Source organism: Hyaena hyaena, unplaced genomic scaffold (assembly GCF_003009895.1).
Source record: "Hyaena hyaena isolate Hyena2069 unplaced genomic scaffold, ASM300989v1 scaffold_102, whole genome shotgun sequence".
Lineage (NCBI taxonomy): Eukaryota > Metazoa > Chordata > Mammalia > Carnivora > Hyaenidae > Hyaena > Hyaena hyaena.
Genome location: NW_024080734.1, coordinates 1,266,515 through 1,287,134, shown reverse-complemented (window position 1 = coordinate 1,287,134; position 20,620 = coordinate 1,266,515). Strand labels below are relative to the sequence as shown.

Here is a 20,620-nt window from a genome sequence, read left to right as displayed (position 1 = left end):
GTTCTAAGATTCAGTGCGTTCAAGAATAAAATGTATATATGTATATATATGCACATCTCTCAAGTTCGTTGTGGGGCTCAAAATCTACAATAAGCATGGAAAATTCAAAATGCTAGGTACCAGTTATTACTAATAAATGCTCCTGGAGTTAACCAGAAAACAATATGGTCTCATATTGCTGGCAATAGTTCAACCTGAGAAGTTTCAGAGCTTTTTTCTGGCTCCCAAAACTGTTTGATCTTTTATTTGTTCAACTACACTTTCAAGCTGCTGTGAAATACATTCCTGGAAAACCAATACAGGTAGTTTTGGCATTAGCAGCTAATTTTTCCAACACTCTACCTGAATCTGAAGTCTTCCAGGACAGTGACTTACTACTATGAATCATCTAAGCCTGAAAACTTCCAAACTTCCAACACAATCTAATTTACTCTCAAGATTTACACCTGAACTATGAACACCTGGTTACCTTTCTATAATTCCTAAGTCCTCCCTGTAAGATTTTTCCTGTGAAAATTTCCCAGAGGGCATGTTTACCAAAGAGGAAAGAAATAACATTATTTCGTCCTGGACACCCATAGAAACAGCAAGGAGTCAAAAGGTAATGTGTGGGGCTCACTACTTCATGGGCTATAAATCCTGGAGCTGTCAATTACCTGACAGGAGAGTGGCTGGCTGGAAAGAAAAGATCCTTTGGAAGAAATCAATAAATAAGAAATGAGTCAGTATGACCACAGGCGGTCCAATGAAGTCTACAACAGGAACGTGTCACATACAGACGCTGTCACCACATTATGAAACTGACTACCCCTCCAAGGACATTGCCGCCATCCACAGCCTCCCCTTCCCTCCTCCCTTTATATGAACTTTATGCTCCAGCTAAACCAAACTTCTTGCAGTGTGCCATGTTCTTCCACAATTCTTTGCCACCATTCACATGGTCATACCCTTCCCCCTCCTCTTCACCTGGCTACTTCCTACAATTATTTCAAGACCCACTAGATTGCAAGTTCCCTGAGAGTAGAAATCACTGTTTTGCTAGAGTTGTCTTCAGTGCCCAGCAAAGTGGAAACTGAATAGGTAAGTGGACGAATGTAAGCTCAAAGAAATTCAAAGCATCCCCTTTGAGAACAGCTCTGTCTCACTACTTCTCTACACACACACACACACACACACACACACACACACACACACGGCTGGCTACCCATCTTCAATGTTGCCGTGGTATCCTGTGGTTAATCCGACCATATCATTTTCACACGTACAGTAATTATCTGTAAAATGCTATGAGGGCAGGGGTGGTTAAGATGATGTAATCCTTTATCCCAGAACTGTGCACAGTGCTTGAGACACAGCTGGGGAGCTCTATGTTCGTTGAATGAATAACTGGAAGCATATGCCAGTGCAGCCCAAGAATACGGGAGCCTTCCTACTCAAGCACGCGTCCCGTCCTTACCATCTCCGCGCTCCTCGGGCACGCAGCCCCTGTTTCCTCCTCCAATAAGGCTCCTGCGAAGCGCTCCTTCGCAACTCCCTACAGATACAGCCCCTGCCCGCTCTAGCCAATTAAAACCCAACCGCTGCAGGAGCGGCGGACCCCGGCCCCTTCTCGAGCTGCGTCCCAACCGTGTGGAGTCAGGCGATTGAGCGGCGGCCAGGGACGCGGCGGGAAGGCTGCTCCGGCCCGGCCGGGCTCCCACCTGCCTGGGCGCCGCCAGAGCCGCCCTTCGCGCAGTGGCCCGCGCACGGAGTTCGGGCTCCCGAGCCGCGGGTCCTCAGCAAACGCACCTCCCCCGAAGAGCGAGCTCCGAACCTGGCCCCTGTCCCTCCACCCGCCACCCCCACGCTCGGGCCGTCCCCTCCTCGGGCCCGGGCCCGGGGTGTGCAGCTCAGGCCAGTGCCCGGGTCCCCGGCCGGGGCGGGGGCTGGGGCTCCGAGGCCCCGTCCGCGGCCCCGTGGCCTCCGCCACCGTCCTTGGCCTTCAGTGTCCAGATCGCGGCGCCCCGCCGGGTTCCCGGGGCGGCGGAGTCGGGACCCGCGGTGCAGAGCGCACTGACCTGGAAGTGCAGCGCCATCTTCCCGGGAGGCGGCGCCGGCCGGCCGCCCCGAGCGCCGGAGGGGAGGGAACAGAGGCGGGCGCCGCGGAAACCCCAGCCGCCCGCGGGGTCCCTGCGCCGCTGGCTTGCTCGCACGACCGTCGCCTCTGCCGCGCGGCCCCTGCGTTTGAAGCGCTGGACTGGGCGGGGCCTGACAGGGCGGGGCGGGGCGACGGAGACAGCGCGGGGGGCGGTCCTGAGGGGGCGGGACCTGGGGAAGCTGGGAATCTTAACTGCCCTCTGTACGGAGGTTTCAACCGCTGCTGCAATCTCAGGTGCGTCATGACCTCTGAACACAACCTAACTGTCAGCCGTGACCCCTGGCTCTTACATCTGAAGTCACCGTCTCCACAACTGTTCTTGTGCCCCAACACCCACTAGCCATGACACAGTCAGTCATAACTTTGACTCCTTCATGCTGTCCTTGGCCCCTGACTTCCAAAGTCCAACTTCCATTTTCTTTTTAACTTGATTTGGCTTAAAATTAAACTGACAGTGTCAGTGTTATGTCATAAAATTCTAGCTCACCTCTTACTGCTTCTTGTCTGTATTTCATTGAATATGAGCTTGTATTTTACACCAAATGATTCCATTAGAATGAGAATTTATTTGAACCAAAGTAGGTCATATTCCCTCCTTTCTGGTGTTCTTCATTTCTTCTTTAAGATGGATACTTCCAATTGGGGGCATTGTACTTTAGTGTGAAAAATTACTTTAATATTTCTTATAGTTCAGGTTTACTAGTGACAAATTCATCCTTTCTTAACATGAATATGTCTTTATTTCACCTATATTTTTTACAAGATAGTTTTGCTGGGTATAGAATTCCATTTTGTCTTTAAAAAATGTTCTCAGCACTTTTAAAAAAATGTCTTTCCCTTGATTTCTGGTTGCCATTGTTTCTGATGAGAAGTTAGCCATTAGTCTGATTGCTCTTCCTTTGTAGGTAATACATCTCCTTCTTCCACCTGGCTACTTTAACTGTTTTCTTTCTGGTCTTCAGCAGTTTGAGTGTGATGTTAACTTTGTGTGTGTGTGTGTGTGTGTGTGTGTGTGTGTGTGTGTGTTATCCTGCTTCTTAAATATTAATTCTGATATATTTTTGTCGGTGTTTAAAAATTCTTGGTTTTTCCTTAAATTCTGCTTCTGTTCCTTTCTCTCTCTTCTCCTTATGGAACTCCAGTGACATGTATATTAGATTTTTTTGAGTATTCCATATCTCTTACACTCTTTTCTGTATTTTTTTCTTTTTTTTCTCATTGTGCTTTTTAAAAAAATATTTATTTATTTTGAGAGAGAGAGAATCACAGGCAGTCTGCATACTGCACAGTATCTGACATGGGGCTCAATCTCACAAACTGTGAGATCATGACCTGAGCAGAAATCAAGAGTCAGATGCTTAACCAACCGAACGACACAGGCACCCCTGTTTGTACTTTAATTTGCATATTTTGTATTGACCTTTCACCCAGTCAGTAGAAACTCTGCTGGTATACAACCCCTCTATTGAATTCTTAATTTTAGTTATAATATTTTCAATTCCAAAATTTTAATTCGAATCCCCCCCTTCTATTCTTTAAACAGATTCTAAAGCTCTGGTGAATTTCTTTATCTTTCCTCTATTTTCTTGAGCATTTTAATCATATTATTCAAAACCCCTATCAGATAAGTCCAATATCTGAATCACCTATGGGTCCTCCTGGCTTTTGGTATTTGGTCCTACTTTTTGAGCATACCTTATAATTTCTTATTGAATGTGAGAAAATGTGTAAGAAAAATTGTAGAGGCTGTGGATGATGGCAGCTTTCTCTAAAAAGGCTTAAATTTTCTTATTGTAGGCAGATAGAATACAAGTGAATCACTTTAATTCTATTGAGACTTGGTTTTAGGCTTTTATTTCTTTATTTTTAATAAAATGTTTTAAGTTTATTTATTTCAAGAAAGAGAGCATGTGAGCTTGAGTGAGGGAGGAGTGGAGAGAGGGAGGTAGAGAAAGAATCCCATGCAGGTTCTGCCTTGTCAGCACAGACAAGGGGCTCAAACTCATGAACCTTGAGATCATGACCTGAGCTGAAATCAAGAGTCAGATGCTTAACCCAACTGAGCCACCCTGGTGCCCCTGTTTTAGGCTTTTAAATTCAAGTTTATTTCAGTCTTGCCCTTATTCCTAGGTCATGGTTCTTGCTAGATCTTACTAGATTTTAAAGGTCTGAATATTTGCCAAGACCCCTCCACTTTCTGGGGCTTAAACTCTAATTCCCATTTCCCCAACACTGTAAAGCTGCTAAAACCTCTGTTCAACTCTTTAGGTGCTGCTGTTCTGCTGAATTTCTTGAAGTCTTTCTGTGCATGTGCCTCTTAAGAATTTACTGATGATTTAAGGGGAATTTGTACACAGATCTTGGGGCTTACATCTCTGTAATTGTCTCCTTTCTAGAATTGTGGCCTTCAAATCCTAGCTGCTTTTGTTTCTAAACTCTCATCTCTGCTCCTAGCCTACTGAGATTGCTACTGCCTATTTAGCTCTTTACTCCAGTGCCAATTCAAAATGCCCTGGGGGTGGGAACTGACCTGAATGTGGATTTTGCCCTTTAGTGGCTTTCAAGGGTTTTAGCCAATCAAATCTTGTCTTATTGCCTTTGTCGAACTTCTGGATCACAGCCACCTTTTTAAGCTATTGTTTTAAAGTAGCATTTCTATTACCTCAGTTTTAAGTCATTAGGAGGAGAGGAACAATTACTTGAGATTTGATCATTTGGCTTTTTTTTCCCCCCATAACAGAATATCCTTGGCACAAATATAAAATTGTGATAAGAACAACAGCTGACCTTTCTGTGGATTTACCAGGTAACTCTGAGAAGGAAAAGCCAATTATTTTTTTCCTTTAAATTTGAGTGGCCACTTAAGATTTCTGTTTATAATGAACTCTCCCTTCCATGGTTTTCAGTCAACAAAATATGCATATAACTTCGTATCCTTTTGTCAATTAATAAAATTTAAGATAGAATTGTGTCACTGCCAAAACTAGCACAAAAGATGCTCCAGGATGTCATATAATTAATTTCTATCACAAAACTCAATTAAAGGAGGGACATTTAGAGCTCTTAAGAATTTAAAAAGTATCTTCCTCTGTGGCAACTAGCCTTCTGAAAAAAAAAAAAACACAGATGAATCTTCGATCTTTGTATCTTTTCAGGAAATTCAGTTAACATTTATAATTCTGGCACCTTAGAAAATTCACCTAACATCTCTGAGTTTTGATTTGTTATTTCTAAAATGAAGATAACAGTAAGTCCATTATTCAAAGATTTTGTAAGAAGTAACACTGAGATGAAACAGTGGAGTACAGTGGTTAGGAAGGCAGACACTGGAGCCAAACAACCTGGATTTGGATCCCAGCTGACTCACTTACTAGCTGGTAAACTTGGTGAAGTCACTTAACCTCTCTATACCTTTGTTTCCTCATCTGTAAAATGGAGACTAACCATATCCAATTCATAGGTTGCTGTGATGACTAAATGAATTAACATATATGCAGTACTTAGTGCTTGGCAAATAACAAGTACTGTAAAAATACTAAGTATTGGGTGGGGGAGAGAGGAAGGGGGGTGATGAGCATGGAGGAGGGCACTTGTTGGGATGAGCACTGGGTATTATATGGAAACCAACTTGACAATAAACTATAATAAAAAAATACTTAGTACTATTATCAAACAAATCCATATTCTCTGAATGTCCTATTTAAAATGCTATTCTTAATGAAATGGATTATAATTTTAATCAAAGAGAATAAGGTATTCTAAAAATAGTTTATAAATTTACAATTAAGCTGCATATGTCCTCGTTGTCCTTCTACTTTACCAAGCTTTTCTATCCTGGAGAATATTGAAAGGCTGTGACATTACCTCCATTAACAGCATTTCGGACCACCTGGGTGGCACAGTTGGCTGAGCTTCCAACTTTGGCTCAGGTCATGATCTCACTATTCATGAGTTCAAGCCCCACACCCAGCTCACTGTTGTCTGTGCAGAGACTGCTTAGGAGCCTCTGCCCCTCCCCAACTTGCACTCTCTCAAAAATAAACAAACATTAAAAATAAAATAAAAACAGCATTTCTATTTCCTGTTTCTGTAACAGGACTTATGTGGGACTAAACTATGGGACTGAAACTTCAAAATATCCAGCTAAAATTGTCACTTTATCTATACTTAAAATGTAAAACCTGTGATCAATTATTTGCTTTAATAGCACATACAAACAAAACATAGGAAACATTAGTATACGCTTCCCTTAACTTTTTCTATAAATGTAATTTTATTAAGTATACTTAATAAGATTATTTAATACCTCAGTAAGTTTGAGGAATCCAGCAGATGGCAGGCAAATGAGAGAGACAGGAGGAGAATGCATCTAAAAAATTCAAATTTAGGGGCGCCTAGGTGGCTCAGTTGGTTGGGTGTCCAACTTGGGCTCAAGTCATGATCTCATAGCTCGTGGATTAAAGCCCTGCATTGGGTTCTGTGCTCACAGCTTGGAGCCTGGAGCCTGCCTCAGATTCTGCGTCTTCCTCGCTCTCTGCCTCTCCACCGCTCATGCTCTGTCTCTGTTTCCCTCTGTCTCTCTCAAAAAATAAGTAAACCTGAAAAAAAAATTTTTAATTTCAAGTTTATATAAAACTCCTCCCAAACACAACAGATGTATAAAATATGTATATTGTATGTATATATTTCTTTTGTATTCATTGATTTCAACTATATTTTTATTTTATCAACTCATTAACCTTAAACTCCATTTATTTAAATATCCAGTGTGAAACCAGAGTTGCAAAAACACATTTCTTCTCCGCTGGTGAAATAAATGAGTTATTGTACAATCTTTATTATTACACACATACTAAAAACTATACACACTTTTTAAAAAATGATTTTACACTTTTAACATAATGACACTAATACAGGTATGTTGCTATGTGTTAATAATGCTGTCATTTTGACAAATAAAAACTAATATTTCTCATTTTGTACATTGCCTTATGTTACTTGCATATTCTTCCACATAAAAATAGTTTAAAGCATTGATTACATCAGGAAGATAGCGATGTTAACAATGTATCCCTAAAGTTACCCCTGAGCAGGATCAGTAAAATATCACCTGACATGTAGTGCTATTGGATAAATAAAGTAGTATGCCCATTCTGGAAAGCAATTTGCAATATGTATCAAGAATCTTGAAAATGTTTGTCATCTTTCCCCAACTTGTAGAAAGGGATTCTAAGAAAATGACCTAAACTGCATACACATGCATGTGCGCGCGCACACACACACAAACACACACACACACACACACACACACAGTTTTATATGTGAGGATATTTATTAAAGAATGATTTATAATATAGAAAAGCTGAAAACATTAAGTAAATTGTGGTACAGCATGTGGTAGAATCCTATAGAGTCATTAAAGATTATATTTATGGAGAATTTTGTAAAAGCGTGGAAAATGCTACATTAAGAAGTTAAGGGCAAAAGCCAAAATGGAATGGTATGTCATTTCCATCAGATGAAAAGAAGCATAGAAAAAAGTTATGAATATAGCGCAAACAAATGTGAACAGTTCTGTCTTATCAGTGGTAGACTTCACAGGTGACTTTTTTCTTCATGTGTCTGTATTTTCAAGATTTTCTAAAATGTACATTATCCATTTTTATAATCAGAGAAAAACTTTGATGTAATAAAAAAAAAACAGATTACTGTTAATGCTCATTAAAGAAGCACATATTAAAGAAGTGCTTGCAGGAGCTGCATATATGTGGGTGAAAGGCCATTTGGGAAAGGTTAGTTTGACCAGACAGGCTCTATTGCTACAAATCTTTTTTGGTAGAAGGGAAGGTTGGGGGGGGGGTACAATTTTTAAAAATAATGCAGTCCTAAATTGAAATGGAGAATAGAAGATGTGTAAACTCTAGGGAAATAGGGCAGAAGAAAAGAGCTATCACTGGCCATAGCCCATTTTATGCACATGGCTACTTCTCAGAAATAGACATTTCCCCATGTCCAGTGTTTTCTTCTAAAAGGTTTCTATAAAATACATTTAGTCCTTAACAGTGAAAGCAATACCGTTTAATTATTTTAAGAGTGAAATTAATTTGGACTAAAATATAAAATTAGATCCCTCACATACTAATATTACTTTGAATGGGCAAAAGCTATATCATCTCTTGAAACCTAGGTCCTTTCGTCAACATTTTCCTCTTACCAAGAGTTATGTTTTAAATTTACCATGAGGATACCCAACTGAGGAAGCAAATCTCTTACTCTACGGAAAATGAAAGAGCCTAAGAATAGCTCAAGGAAAACCAAGTCGTCAAGTTTTCTTTCTCCTTCCTTCTGCCTCAGGTCTCCCTTGTCCCAACACATATTCATGCCATTCCCAAGATCATATTATGCCAGCTGAGGAGCTTAGGGAAGATCAGTCAGTACTGACACCCACGTTTAGTCCTTTCCAATTGTGGCAACTTCTTTTAAGAGTATCTCATTTTTTCCTGATTATAAAAGAAATCCACAATTTTGTGTAATAATTAGTGGTACCGAATTGTATAGAATAAAAAGTGAAAGTTCCCAAGAGTGGCAACTGCTGACTCCGCACATACAAAATTTTTTTCTTTCATACAAATGAGATCGTACTGTATATACATATGTAATACTGTTTTGTACCTTGATTTTTCTGCTTAGTGGTGTATTTTAGATATCTTTCATGTCAGTATTATAGATCTACCTCATTTCTTTTCAAGAACTCCTTAAAATTTCAATGTATGTATATGTCATGATTTGTTTAACCAATCCTCTACTGAGAGAAATTAAGGTTTGTCTACCCTTTTCCACTATTAAAAACAAAGATATAGTAGCAATGTTGAATGAACTATCAGTATTCTCTATAACTAGGAGAGGTAGAAAAGATAAAAGTTTGTCCTTGGGGCATATAAAATGCCATTCCTAAAAAAAGCTTTCCCAGTTTGGCTTATATACATAAGTTGACCATATAGTTTATTGTTCACCCAGAACACTTTTTAAATAAAGTTTGTTTGTTTGTTTGTTTGTTTTGAGGAAGAGAGTGTGTGCACAAGCAGGGGTGGGGCAGAGAGAAAGAGAGAGAGAATGCCAAGCAGTCTCCGCACTATCAGTGCCAAGCCTGATGCAGGGCTTAAACTCACAAACTGACCTGAGCTGAAACCAAAAGTTGGATGCTTAACTAACTGAGCCACCCAGGTGCCCCTACCCAGAACACTTCTGAGAGTGTTAATGCATACTCTGCGCTAGTCCTAACACCAGCTAATAGTGTGGAGCAAGGTCCACACCTGCTGTCACAAAAGAAGATTTGGAAAGCCACTGGGACAAGCAAGGTTAGAGGGACTTTTGTGTAGGAGGGCTGGTTGATAAGGGTATCCTAAGGGTATCCGACCCTGACTGGGGTGAAGAGAGTGCCTATGCATTAGGGGAGTCTGGTCCTTGTTAGGATGTCAGAGACTGAGCAGAGGAGGAAGGTGTCCATGCAGAGTTTTAGCCTGTTGCAGAGTTTTGGAGCCTACCTGGTATAAAGATGGTATCCATGCATTGTAAGGTTGGGAGACAGTACTGGACTTTAGAACTTAACAGATCTGAGATGAGCATCCATGCAGGAGTCAGGGAGAGGCTAGCTAGGTGTGAGGAGTCAGAGCCTAAGCAGCTGAGGAGGAATTTCCTGGAGAATGGTGCCCTAATAAGTGGTGTCAGAGCCCAAGTAGGGGAAAAGGATATCTACCCAGCGGAGGAGTTGGCAATGGAGTTGGGAAATTGGTTACATTAAGGAATTGGCAAAATAAATAAATATATTATTCATTATTGTTATTTATTTATTATTTATATATATTATGCTTAACAGACTGGGTGCTTCAGTCTGTTAAGCATCCAATTCTTGACTTCGGCCTGAGTTGTGATCTCAGGGTCCTGGGATCAAGCCCTGAATTGGAGCCTAGCATCTCTCGCTCTCTCTCTCTCTCTCTCTTTATATATATATATACATATATATCTTTATAACCAACTGAGCCACCCAGGCACCCCGTCATAATGTATGATTCTTGTAATGTGTTGTTGAATTCAGATTGGTGATGTTTTGTTGAGGAGTTTTGCATCTATGTTCATTAGAGATATTGCCCTTTAATTTTCCTTTCTTGTGCATGTTTCGCTATACTATCAGGGTAATGCTGATCTCATAAAAGGACTTTGAAAGTGTTCCCTCCTCTTTTAGTTTTTTGGAAGAGTCTGAAGTGGATTGGCATTATTTCTTCTTTAAATGTTTATTATATTTCATCAGTGAAGTGATCTGGTCCTGGGTTGTTCTTTGTTGGAGCATTTTTGTTTACTGATTCAATCTCCTTACTAGTGATTAGTCTGTTCAGATTTTTCTATTTCTTCACGATTCATTCATAATGGGTTGTATGTTTCTAGGAATTTAGCCTTTAATCCTTAAAGATTATCTAATTTATTGACATATAATTATTCACAGTAGTTTCTTATGATCCTTTTTATTTCTGTGCTATCAGTTGAAATGTCTTCTCTTTTATATCTGATTTTAATTATTTGGTCTTCTCTCTCTCTCTCTCTCTCTCTTTTTCTTAGCTAGTCTAGCTAAAGATTTGTTAATGTTGCTTATCTTTTAAAAAAAAAAACTACCTCTCAGTTTCATTGATATTTTCTATTGCCTTTTTAGTCTCTATTTCCCATCTTTGTTATATCCTTCTTTCTACTAACTTTGGGCTTAGTTTGTTCTTTTTTTTAGTTCCTTGAAGTGTAAAGTTAAGTTGTTTATTTGAGATCTTTTTTTCATAATGTAGGCATTTATTGCTATAAACTTCCATCTTAGAACTCCTTTTGCTGCCCATAAGTTTAGGGTATGTTGTGTTTCCATTTTCATTTTGTCTCAGATGTTTTTAAATTGTTTTTTCATTTCTTCTTTGACCCATTGGTTGTTCAAGAGCATAGTGTTTAATCTCTATGAATTTGTGAATTTTCCAGTTTTCTTCATATAATTTTTAGTTTTATAGCATTGTGGTCAGAAAAGATGCCTGGTATGATTTCAGTGTTCTCAAATTTACTAAGACTTGTTTTGTGACCTAATATACAATATATCTTGGAGAATGTTCCATATGTGCCTGAGAAGAATGTGTATTCTGCTGATGTTGGATGGAATGTTCTGTATGTGTCTGTTAGGTCCATCTGGTCTAACGTGTAGTTTAAGTCCAATATTTCCCTATTGATTTTCTGTCTGGATGATCTACTCATTGTTGAAAGTGGGGTATACAAGTCCCCTACTATTATTATATTGCAGTCTCTTTCTTCCAGAATAATTCTTTACAAATTCCAGTCTATAAACATAGGATGAATGCTAGAATTAGAACACCACTATTTTGTAACCCCTAACAAAGAATTGATTCAGGCAATAATCTTCAGTTGGTTGAGATTATTAGCTGAAAGATGATAGAGAGCTTTATCACAGTGGGATCAGGCTTTTGCCTCCTGAAACAACTGACCAGTATTAGCCTTACTGAAGGTAGGACCACCAGACCTGATGTGCCTTCTACTGTGATGCGAGAGGCTGTCCACAGCATCCCTCTGGGGAGCTCTTGCCCAAAATGCTGAATCTAAGTAAATCTCCAGAGAAAACATCCTCTTATAGGAAATACAGGAGAACAGAAAAAAGTTAAATGTCCACCCCACTCCCAAAGGAGCCCATAGACAAATCCATACATGTAATATTTTATATAAACAAATCACCTGATTTCTGCAGTAAGCCAATGACATAAAAAATAAGGGTGGGTGAGGGCACTTTTCTGGATTAAAGAGATTTGAGAAATCGAATAACCGACTGTGACGTGTAGACTGTGTTTGGAGCCTCATTTTTATTTTTAGTTATTTATTTTTTGGAGCCTCATTTTAAAACACTAATTATAAAAGGACAGTTTTTTAGGACAGTTGGGGAGGTGTGGCTATGGACTGGATGGTAGTTGATACCAAAGAAATATCATTCACTTTTTTCATATGATAAAGGCACTGTGATTATGTATGAAAGTGTCATATATTCTATAGACCTATACTTAGTTGAAATGACATGAAAGCTTGGATAGCTTTAAGATATTTCAGTGAAGAAAAAAGCAAAATAAAAAAAAGATATGGACGAGTCAATGTGGTGAAATGTTGGTAATTATTGAATATGGGTAATGGGTATATACAGCTTTATTATACTATTCTCCCTACTTTTGATCATGTTAGAAAATTCCTATAGTAAAAATAAGTAACCCTTCAATGACTTCATGGCTCATTGTGAAAAACCTCAACTCTGTATTCTGAATTTACGATCCTCTAATCTAGCCCAATCCTTCTTTTCCAGACTGACTTATTACTACTCCCACGCATGCCCTCTGCTGTGTTACAGAGAGTGATTTGCATAACATTATTGTCCCCCCTGCTTTGCAGGCAGTGTTTCTTCCACTTAAATGCTCTCTCCACCCCTTATTCTGAGAAGAATGCCCTAGAGGTGTGTTTTAAAGAACTGATAACTACTATTTATTGACTACCTACTCTGGGCAAGGCAATACACTAGGTGATTGACATGCATTCATTATTAAGCAGTCCTGAGATGTTCCTGAGGTGAGACAAGAGGGTCAAAGAAGTGAAGTAATTTGCTCACAGTCTTTTTCATTCGTATTATGCTATTTATTTATTTACTTGTTTAACTATATCAGGGGTTGTCCAACTTTAGGGTAAATTGGGGTCATCTCGATCAATCATCTTAAACAGCAGATTTGTGAGGCACACTGCTTATACCCTGGATCCTTTTTGGTTACAGTTGTGTCCTCCAATTGGTCATTTCACCAGGGTGTCAAGATGATCCTGTGACAATGATCTCTGAGCCACACTTTGAGAAACACTACATTCCCCCTTTCTTTGTTTATCTCTATCACCATGCGCAGACTTCTAAGTCATATTGATGAGATCATACATGTGAAATGATTTTGTATATCGAATACCTTGAATATATAAATTACTTTTATGTTGTCTGACATGATGACAGTGGAAACACTTTAATATTCCAAACTTGAATTATAAAATGTGATCTAGAGGAAAGAAGTCATTAACATTGTTGACAAATATGTTGACTGTGTAGACTGTGCAAATAACTCCTATACCCGCACTGAAATATGCCTATCACCATCAGGAAGGAACAGTTTGTCTCCCTGTTCCTTCCACTATCAGTATGGTATTGGATAGGCCGAAACTTTACAACCAAAAACGTCATTATTTTGAGTGAAGCTCTCTATATTTTGAGGAGGCAAAGAAAAAAACAGGAGCTCTAAGGAAAAAAATTAAGTGAGAAATGTGTGTCAAAAAACAGTTCCAGTGTCTAAAGTAAAAAAATTTGCAAATAATTTGTGCGTGTATAAATTCAATTAGAACTAATTGCGGGCTTTCCCCCCCTATTCAAATAGTCAGTAGACTGTTAGCCAAGATTGCCACAAAATATGCATGGTATATAAGCAGCATGAAAGGGGAATCCTAGTGATAAGAAAACCTTGTATTATAAACTTACTCAGAGGTGCCTGTCACCTAATTGAATATGGATTCTTAGGATGGGAAAACATTCTGTTAAAAATTCTAAAAGACTTAGTAAGAATAAAGCTGTGAAGATGTTGTACTAAGTTGTGGGGAATGTTGAGGTGAAAAAAATAGGAAAATAATGGTGGGGAGAGAAGGAACCACATACATGATAAGGGGCTTGTATCTGAATATATAAAGAACTATCATGATTCAGTAATAAAAAGACAAATGACTCAACTAACAGTGGACAAAAGATCTGAGTAGACATTCCCAGGGAGAAGATATACAGATGGCCACTAGGCAAATGAAAAGATGCTTAACGTCATGAACCATTAGGAAAGGCAAATGAAAAGCATATTGAGTTACCATTTCACACGCACTAGGAAAACTATAATTTAAAAAGAAGAAACAAAGCAAAAGGTATAATAATAGGTGTTGGCGATGACGTGGAGAAACTGGAACCATAATACACTGCTGGTGGAGATGTAAAATGGGGCAGATGCTTTGGAAAGTTTAGCAAATGGTTAAACAGAGAGTTATTATATAGTATAGCCGTTCTACTCCTAGGCATATGCCCAAGAGAAATGAAAACATGTCTACACAAAAACTTGTACACACATGTTCATGGTAACATCATCCCTAAAAGCCAAAAAGTGGAAACAACCCAACTATCCCTCAACTGAAGAAGAAGAAATAAAACATGGTATATACATACAATGGAATATTATTCCACTAGAAAGGATAATAAGGAACATACTGTAACATGCTGCAACATGCATGAACTTTGGAAACCTCATGTTGAGGGAAGAAGTCAGTCACAATTGACCATGGAATGTATGATTCCACTTATATGAAACATTCAGTATAGGAAAATCTATAGAGACAGAAAGTAGATTAGTGATTGTTCTAGAGCTGGACAAGACGGGAGGATTGGAGGATTATGACTAAGGGGAGTGAGGTTTCTTTTTTAGACCAATGAAAAGATAAAATTGACTGTGGTGAATAAAATAGACTGTGGCCAAGAATTGTTGCACAGTTCTGTGAATATATTAAAAACCATTCCAGGGGCGCCTGGGTGGCTTAGTCGGTTAAGCGTCCGACTTTCACTTAGGTCATGATCTCACGGTTCATGGGTTCGAGCCCTGCGTCGGGCTCTGTGCTGACTGCCAGCTCGGAGCCTGGAGCCTGTTTCAGTCTGTGACTCCCTCTCTCTTTGACCCTCCCCTGCTCACGCTGTCTCTCTCTCTCTCTCTCCTAGAAATAAATAAAAATCTTTAAAAAAAAAAAAAACATTCCATTGTGCCCTTTAAGTGGGTGAATTGTATGGTATGTGAAATAGATCTCAATAAAACTGTTAACAGAAAGTGGAACAAATCAAAAAATATAAAAATCGTTCTTTATAATATAAGGGACAGTAATAGTCCTAATTCGAGGATCTCATTTTCTCTCATGGATGGGAAAAGGGAGACATATCTTTGAACATATGCATACCAAGCTTTGTTCAATTCTTTTTTTTTTTGAATGATTTATTTATTTCCGAGAGAGCTACAGCGTGAGCAGGGGGTGGTCAGACAGAGAGGGAGATACAGAATCTGAAGCAGGCTTCAGGCTCCGAGCTAGCTGTCAGCACAGAGCCCGACGCGGGGCGCTCGAACCCACGAACTGTGAGATCATGACCTGAGCCGAAGTCAGACGCCCAACCGACTGAGCCACCCAGGCGCCCCAAGCTTTGTTCAATTCTTATTTAACACTACCAGCTGGCAAGGCAGGTATTTTCTTTCTTTTTTTTTCTTTCTTTCTTTTTTTTTTTTTTTTTACAAATAGTTTATTGTCAATTTAGTTTCCACATAACACTCAGTGCTCATCCCCACGAGTGCCCTCCTCCATGCCCATCCGCCCTCCCCCCTACATCCATCAGTTCTCAGTTTTTGTCAGCCTTCAAGAGTCTCTCATGGTTTGCCTCTCTCCCTTTCCCCCACCATTTCCCCCCTTCTTCTCCCCCTTGGTCCTCTGTCAAGTTCCTCCTAATCCTCCTATACGTGCACACATATGATATTTGTCCTTCTCTGCCTGACTTATTTCGCTCAGCATAACACCCTCAAGGTCCATCCATGTTGCTACACATGGCCAGATTTCATTGTTTCTCATTGCCATGTAGTATTCCATGGTATAGATAAACCACATCTTCTTGATCCATTCGTCCGTGGATGGACACTTAGGCTCTTTCCATGTTTTGGCTATTGTTGAGAGTGCTCCTATGCCTCAGCATTTCTATATCCCTTGGGTAAATTCCTAGCAGTGCTATTGCTGGGTCATAGGGGAGTTCTATTGTTAATTTTTTGAGGAACCTCCACACTGTTTTCCAGAGGGGCTATACCAGTTTACATTCCCACCAACAGTGTAAGAGGGTGCCCGTTTCTCTACATCCTCGCCAGCATTTCGTGTTCTCTGATTTGCTCATTTTAGCCACTCTGACTGGTGTGAGGTGATATCTCAGTGTCGTTTTGATTTGTATTTCCCTGATGAGGAGGGATGCTGAGCATCATTTCGTGTGTCTGTTGGCCATCTGGGTGTCTTCTTTGGAGAAGTGTCTGTTCATATCTTCTGCCCATTTCTTTACTGGGTTGTTTGTTTTTTGGGTGTGGAGTTTGGTGAGTTCCTTATAGATTCTGGATATCAACCCTTTATCTGATATATCGTTTGCAACTATCTTTTCCCATTCCGTTGGTTGCCTATTAGTTTTGTGGGTTGTTTCCTTAAGGCAGGTATTTTCTTATTTGACAGGTGACATTAACAAAGTTAAGCACATCATTAAGTCAGTCACATCATTAAGTGGCAGAGCCAAGATTTAAATAAGGTTTGTCTGTCTACAAAATGAATATTTTTCCCATTACATTTCTGATCATGTTTTCCCATACATCTCATTTTTCCCATTACACCATAACTAGCTTTATAATTTTATTTCAATAATGGAGCTAAATCTAAAACAGACCCTTTTTCTAGAAATGAAATAGCAACTAAGAATATAGTAAATTCTATCTCAGTGTTGTTTTATTTAAAAAAAAAAAAACATTAGAAAACATCCATAACTCCTACAAGTTGCTACAGGGGGCATTTTTATCCATTAGAGGATAAAATTCAAACTATATGCATATGCACACATTTAATTAATATTTAATTATGTATACTAAATATTCTTTCTGAGAAACAATGGCATTATCACTGTTGCTTAGCTCGTTTTATCCTAAGTGATAAAACATCTCAGAAATCGACTTTGTTATGGCCCAGAGTTAAAAAAAAAAAAAAAAAAATCAAGCCACCTTTAAATCTATCTATAAGAATTTTCTTCCCCACTTATTTAACTCTTTGTTGTAATCTAGATAGCAATTGATACCAGCTGATGTTGTATAATTATTTAATTGTTGATATGGTCTTATAAAGGCAGATAACATTTATAAAGTTTATATTCCATAGCTTCTATTTCTTAATAGTAAGCATTTTTTCATTAGTAGTAATCTCAGGAAATCAGAATGGGACATCAGTCAAGTTAACATTAAAGTAATTTTTCTTTTTTGTCCCAGGAAAGCAGGAATGTCAATGCCAAGGGCACCAAATAAAAAAGCTAGCAATCACATAAATCCCCCTTTTCTAGGGCAAAGCTACTCTATGTGGCCCTTGGAAGTATTAAGTTGTGAACATCCAATCAAAAATAAATGGGATAAGAAATAAAACAAAAAGTGGACTGGTGTTAAATTGTTGCTTCTCATCATTAGAGGGTACATTTTATATCAAGAAACTCATAAAGAATGGATGGTTTAGCTTAGGTCTCCTAACCACCAAATTTTTTTGTCCTATCTTGTGTTAAAAGCTCCTAATATTTGGCAATACTTTTCTTTTTTGTTTTCCCTCTTTGGGGAGTACTTTTTGATTGCTAACAACAATAACCTTTTCTTGGACTTAAATGAATCAAACCTATTTAGTTTTAACCCTGAATTGCCCACAAATCAATTACTGTATGCTTGGTTGCAGAAAACTCAGATATGACTTCATTGTTCAGCTAATGCCACAGGCTAATCAGTGAAGCTGGCCCTTTAATTTTCTTGTGTTTTACAAACTTAATAATAGTCACAATAGCCTGTGCTAACATAACTGATGATAAATCTACCTGTCTTGTCTGCAAAAGGTCTCACAGACTTCCGTAGCCATAGCGCGATCAACGTTCAAACTTAATCTATCATATATCCTGCCAAAACCCCAAAGAAAGCCATACCCAATGGACTGTTAAGCCATATCAGGTTTGGATTATTTAGCATAATATCATTGAGCCAGAGTTACATAAAATGTAGCCTTGAAAATATTTTAAAGGATTTTAGCCTGTTGCTGATAAGTGTATACATCACTATGTTAAAATAACTGCAAATTGTTTCTTATGAATGTAGAAAAATCATAATTATGTTGCCAAATTGGTCATTTTGCAAAGCCTATGAATTCAAACTGTCATTGGAATGTATTAACATAAATTAACGGAATAATGGTTAAATATGTTTTTGTAAATGCAGTGCATTTTTAGAGACTTGTCACAAGATTCTGAAAGAATTCTCCTCTCTGAATTCATTTTCTTATACTTTAACTTAAATGTTTAGTTAGTTTTGAGAGAGAGAGGGAGAGTGTGATCAGGGAAGGGGCAGAGAGAAAGGGAGACAGTATATCCAAAGTGGGTTCTGCACCGACAGCAGAGAGCCTAATGTGGGGCTCGAACTCACAAACCATGAGATTAGGACCGAAGCCAAAGTCAGATGCTTAACGGACTAAGTCACCTAGCTATCCCATCTTATACTTTAACTTCAAGTAGCGTTATTATCCATGTAGAAATTAGAGTATGCAGGAGTGGCCAAATGAAAAGTGGTGGGATTTTGTATTCCCAAATCGTTGACATCACTAGATCGTTTAAACTTAAACTTCTCAGCTCTAGGAACTCACAAATTGCACTGAGAACTTGTGACTCAAGGATACAAATGATTTTGAAGATTTCTGAGACTAGTTTTGGCGGCCCTAAAAGTGATACTAGAAAAGCTACCCTCATTTAAAAATTAAAAAAACAAACAAAAAACCCCAGAAGATGGACACTGGAAAACTTAGTCTTATGAATATCCATTAATAATAAATATGATAACGGTATCAGGATCATCATACTTCACCTGTCACTGTCTTTCTATTACTCTAGAGAGAATGACTGTTGTTCCTTGTTTACAGCAGAATGCATTCACTGTAATAGGCTGCTGCTGATTGGAGAGATTTTGAACACGTGAATCTCAGGCAAAAATATTGTCTTTGCCTTATTGCATAATTCTCCAGAGTGGTGACTTTCAGAACATCCAGTACTGCAACGCTTTACAAACTGTGTGTCTGTATTTGCAATTCTAATACTGTATTAGAATGGGTTGACATTATTATAGTGGGGACATTGCTGGTTAAGCCTTATTTCATTCTGGGAATTGGCTTCTGGAGATCTCACAGCTTTCCTTATTAGAAACAAATATAGTAGGGGAAATTGCACCTATGGACATTTGAAAACTAAGTGGAATGATTATGTTCTGAAACACATGTGTTTAGAGTGTATGTGTGTGATAACACAGTAGGTTCTAGATACTGACGTAACTGTTGAACTTGCCCTGTTCCATTAATGGCTATCTCCAGATACTATATTTTGAAGTGTTTAATGAGCAATATAGAATTCTAGAGAGCCTGCATTAAGGCATTTGAAAATCTATAAGAAATTGGAATGACTCATTTTTGAAGAATGAATTACATTAATGTGGGGCCGTAAAACTATCTCTGTGTAAGTTGCTTTATTTTTCTTCATTTCCACCAATGAGTATAGTAGTTTTATGTTTACATTGGCTTCTTTATCCTGTCAAGAAAAATGCAGCCTTCTAAGAACTTTATTTTATCTTATTATGGCTCTTAAGTGCCCCCTAATAAATGCAAATGACATAGGAAGTCTTTTCTACTTACTTATTAAGTAATGTAGATTTACAGTCTATCTCATGTGGTTCTTTCAAATGATTTAAGTTTTGACTCTCACGCCAAAATGAAATTTCATCCAATTGGTTATGTGCCATATCCACACTTTTAAAAAAGTGTTAGGTCCCATACAGATATAACTCATATTTATCAAGGCATTACCTGGTATTGCTTCTTATTATTTTTAATTCCATCTAGATATCACTAGATTAAAATGTAGTTGATTTTGCATGATAACTGTAGAAGAGATAAAGAAAATTCTGTTAATGTAATGAAAGGTAGAAAAAAACAAAGAAATGTTTCCTATTAATAAAATCACATAGTTGAGCTCTAGTACAGTTAATTTTTTTTCTTGTATAATTTTATCTATGGAGCACTAAATCAAGTTCTGGACAACAAATTCCTTATACTTGAATTTTTTAGATCTGCTGGAGATCAAATAACCTGGAAATTAAGTTCGATTGTAACCACAAAAAGATATCAGTCTCTTTCACTATTTCAGCACACACAGTCAATGTTAGAAATAGATAACATACGTAGAGACCTATATTCTTTATTCTTTTTTTTTTAAACGTTTATTTGTTTTTGAGAGACAGAGAGCACAAGTGGGGGGAGGGACAGAGAGAGTGAAGAGACAGGGGATCCCAAGGGGGTTCTGATCTGAAAGCAGACAGCCCAATGTGGGGCTCAAACTCAGGAACCATGAGATCATGACCTGAGCCAAAGTTGGATGCTTAAATGACTGAGCCACTCAGGCACCACCCTATCTTCTTTATTCTTTAAAATTTCAAGGGAGGGGGTGTGTGTGCCTGCGTGGCTCTGTCGGTTAAGCATCTGACTCTTTTTTTTTTTTTTTTTTTTTTTTTTTTT

General features: G+C 38.5%; 1 protein-coding gene across 3 annotated transcripts in view; it reads right to left on the bottom strand.

The window, feature by feature from the left end:
* Positions 1–2,199, bottom strand: part of RANBP17 (RAN binding protein 17) — a 313,431-nt gene extending 311,232 nt beyond the window's left edge. For 2 of the 3 annotated variants that reach the window (XM_039235738.1, XM_039235739.1), the window contains exon 1: positions 2,058–2,196. In XM_039235738.1, coding sequence (XP_039091669.1) covers positions 2,058–2,075 — 18 coding nt within the window. In that variant the 5' untranslated portion in view covers positions 2,076–2,196. Of the gene's footprint in view, positions 1–2,057 lie in introns of all 3 variants that reach the window. The other variant, XR_005528980.1, reaches the window with a different exon arrangement.
* Between the last annotated feature and the right edge of the window lie 18,421 nt (positions 2,200–20,620).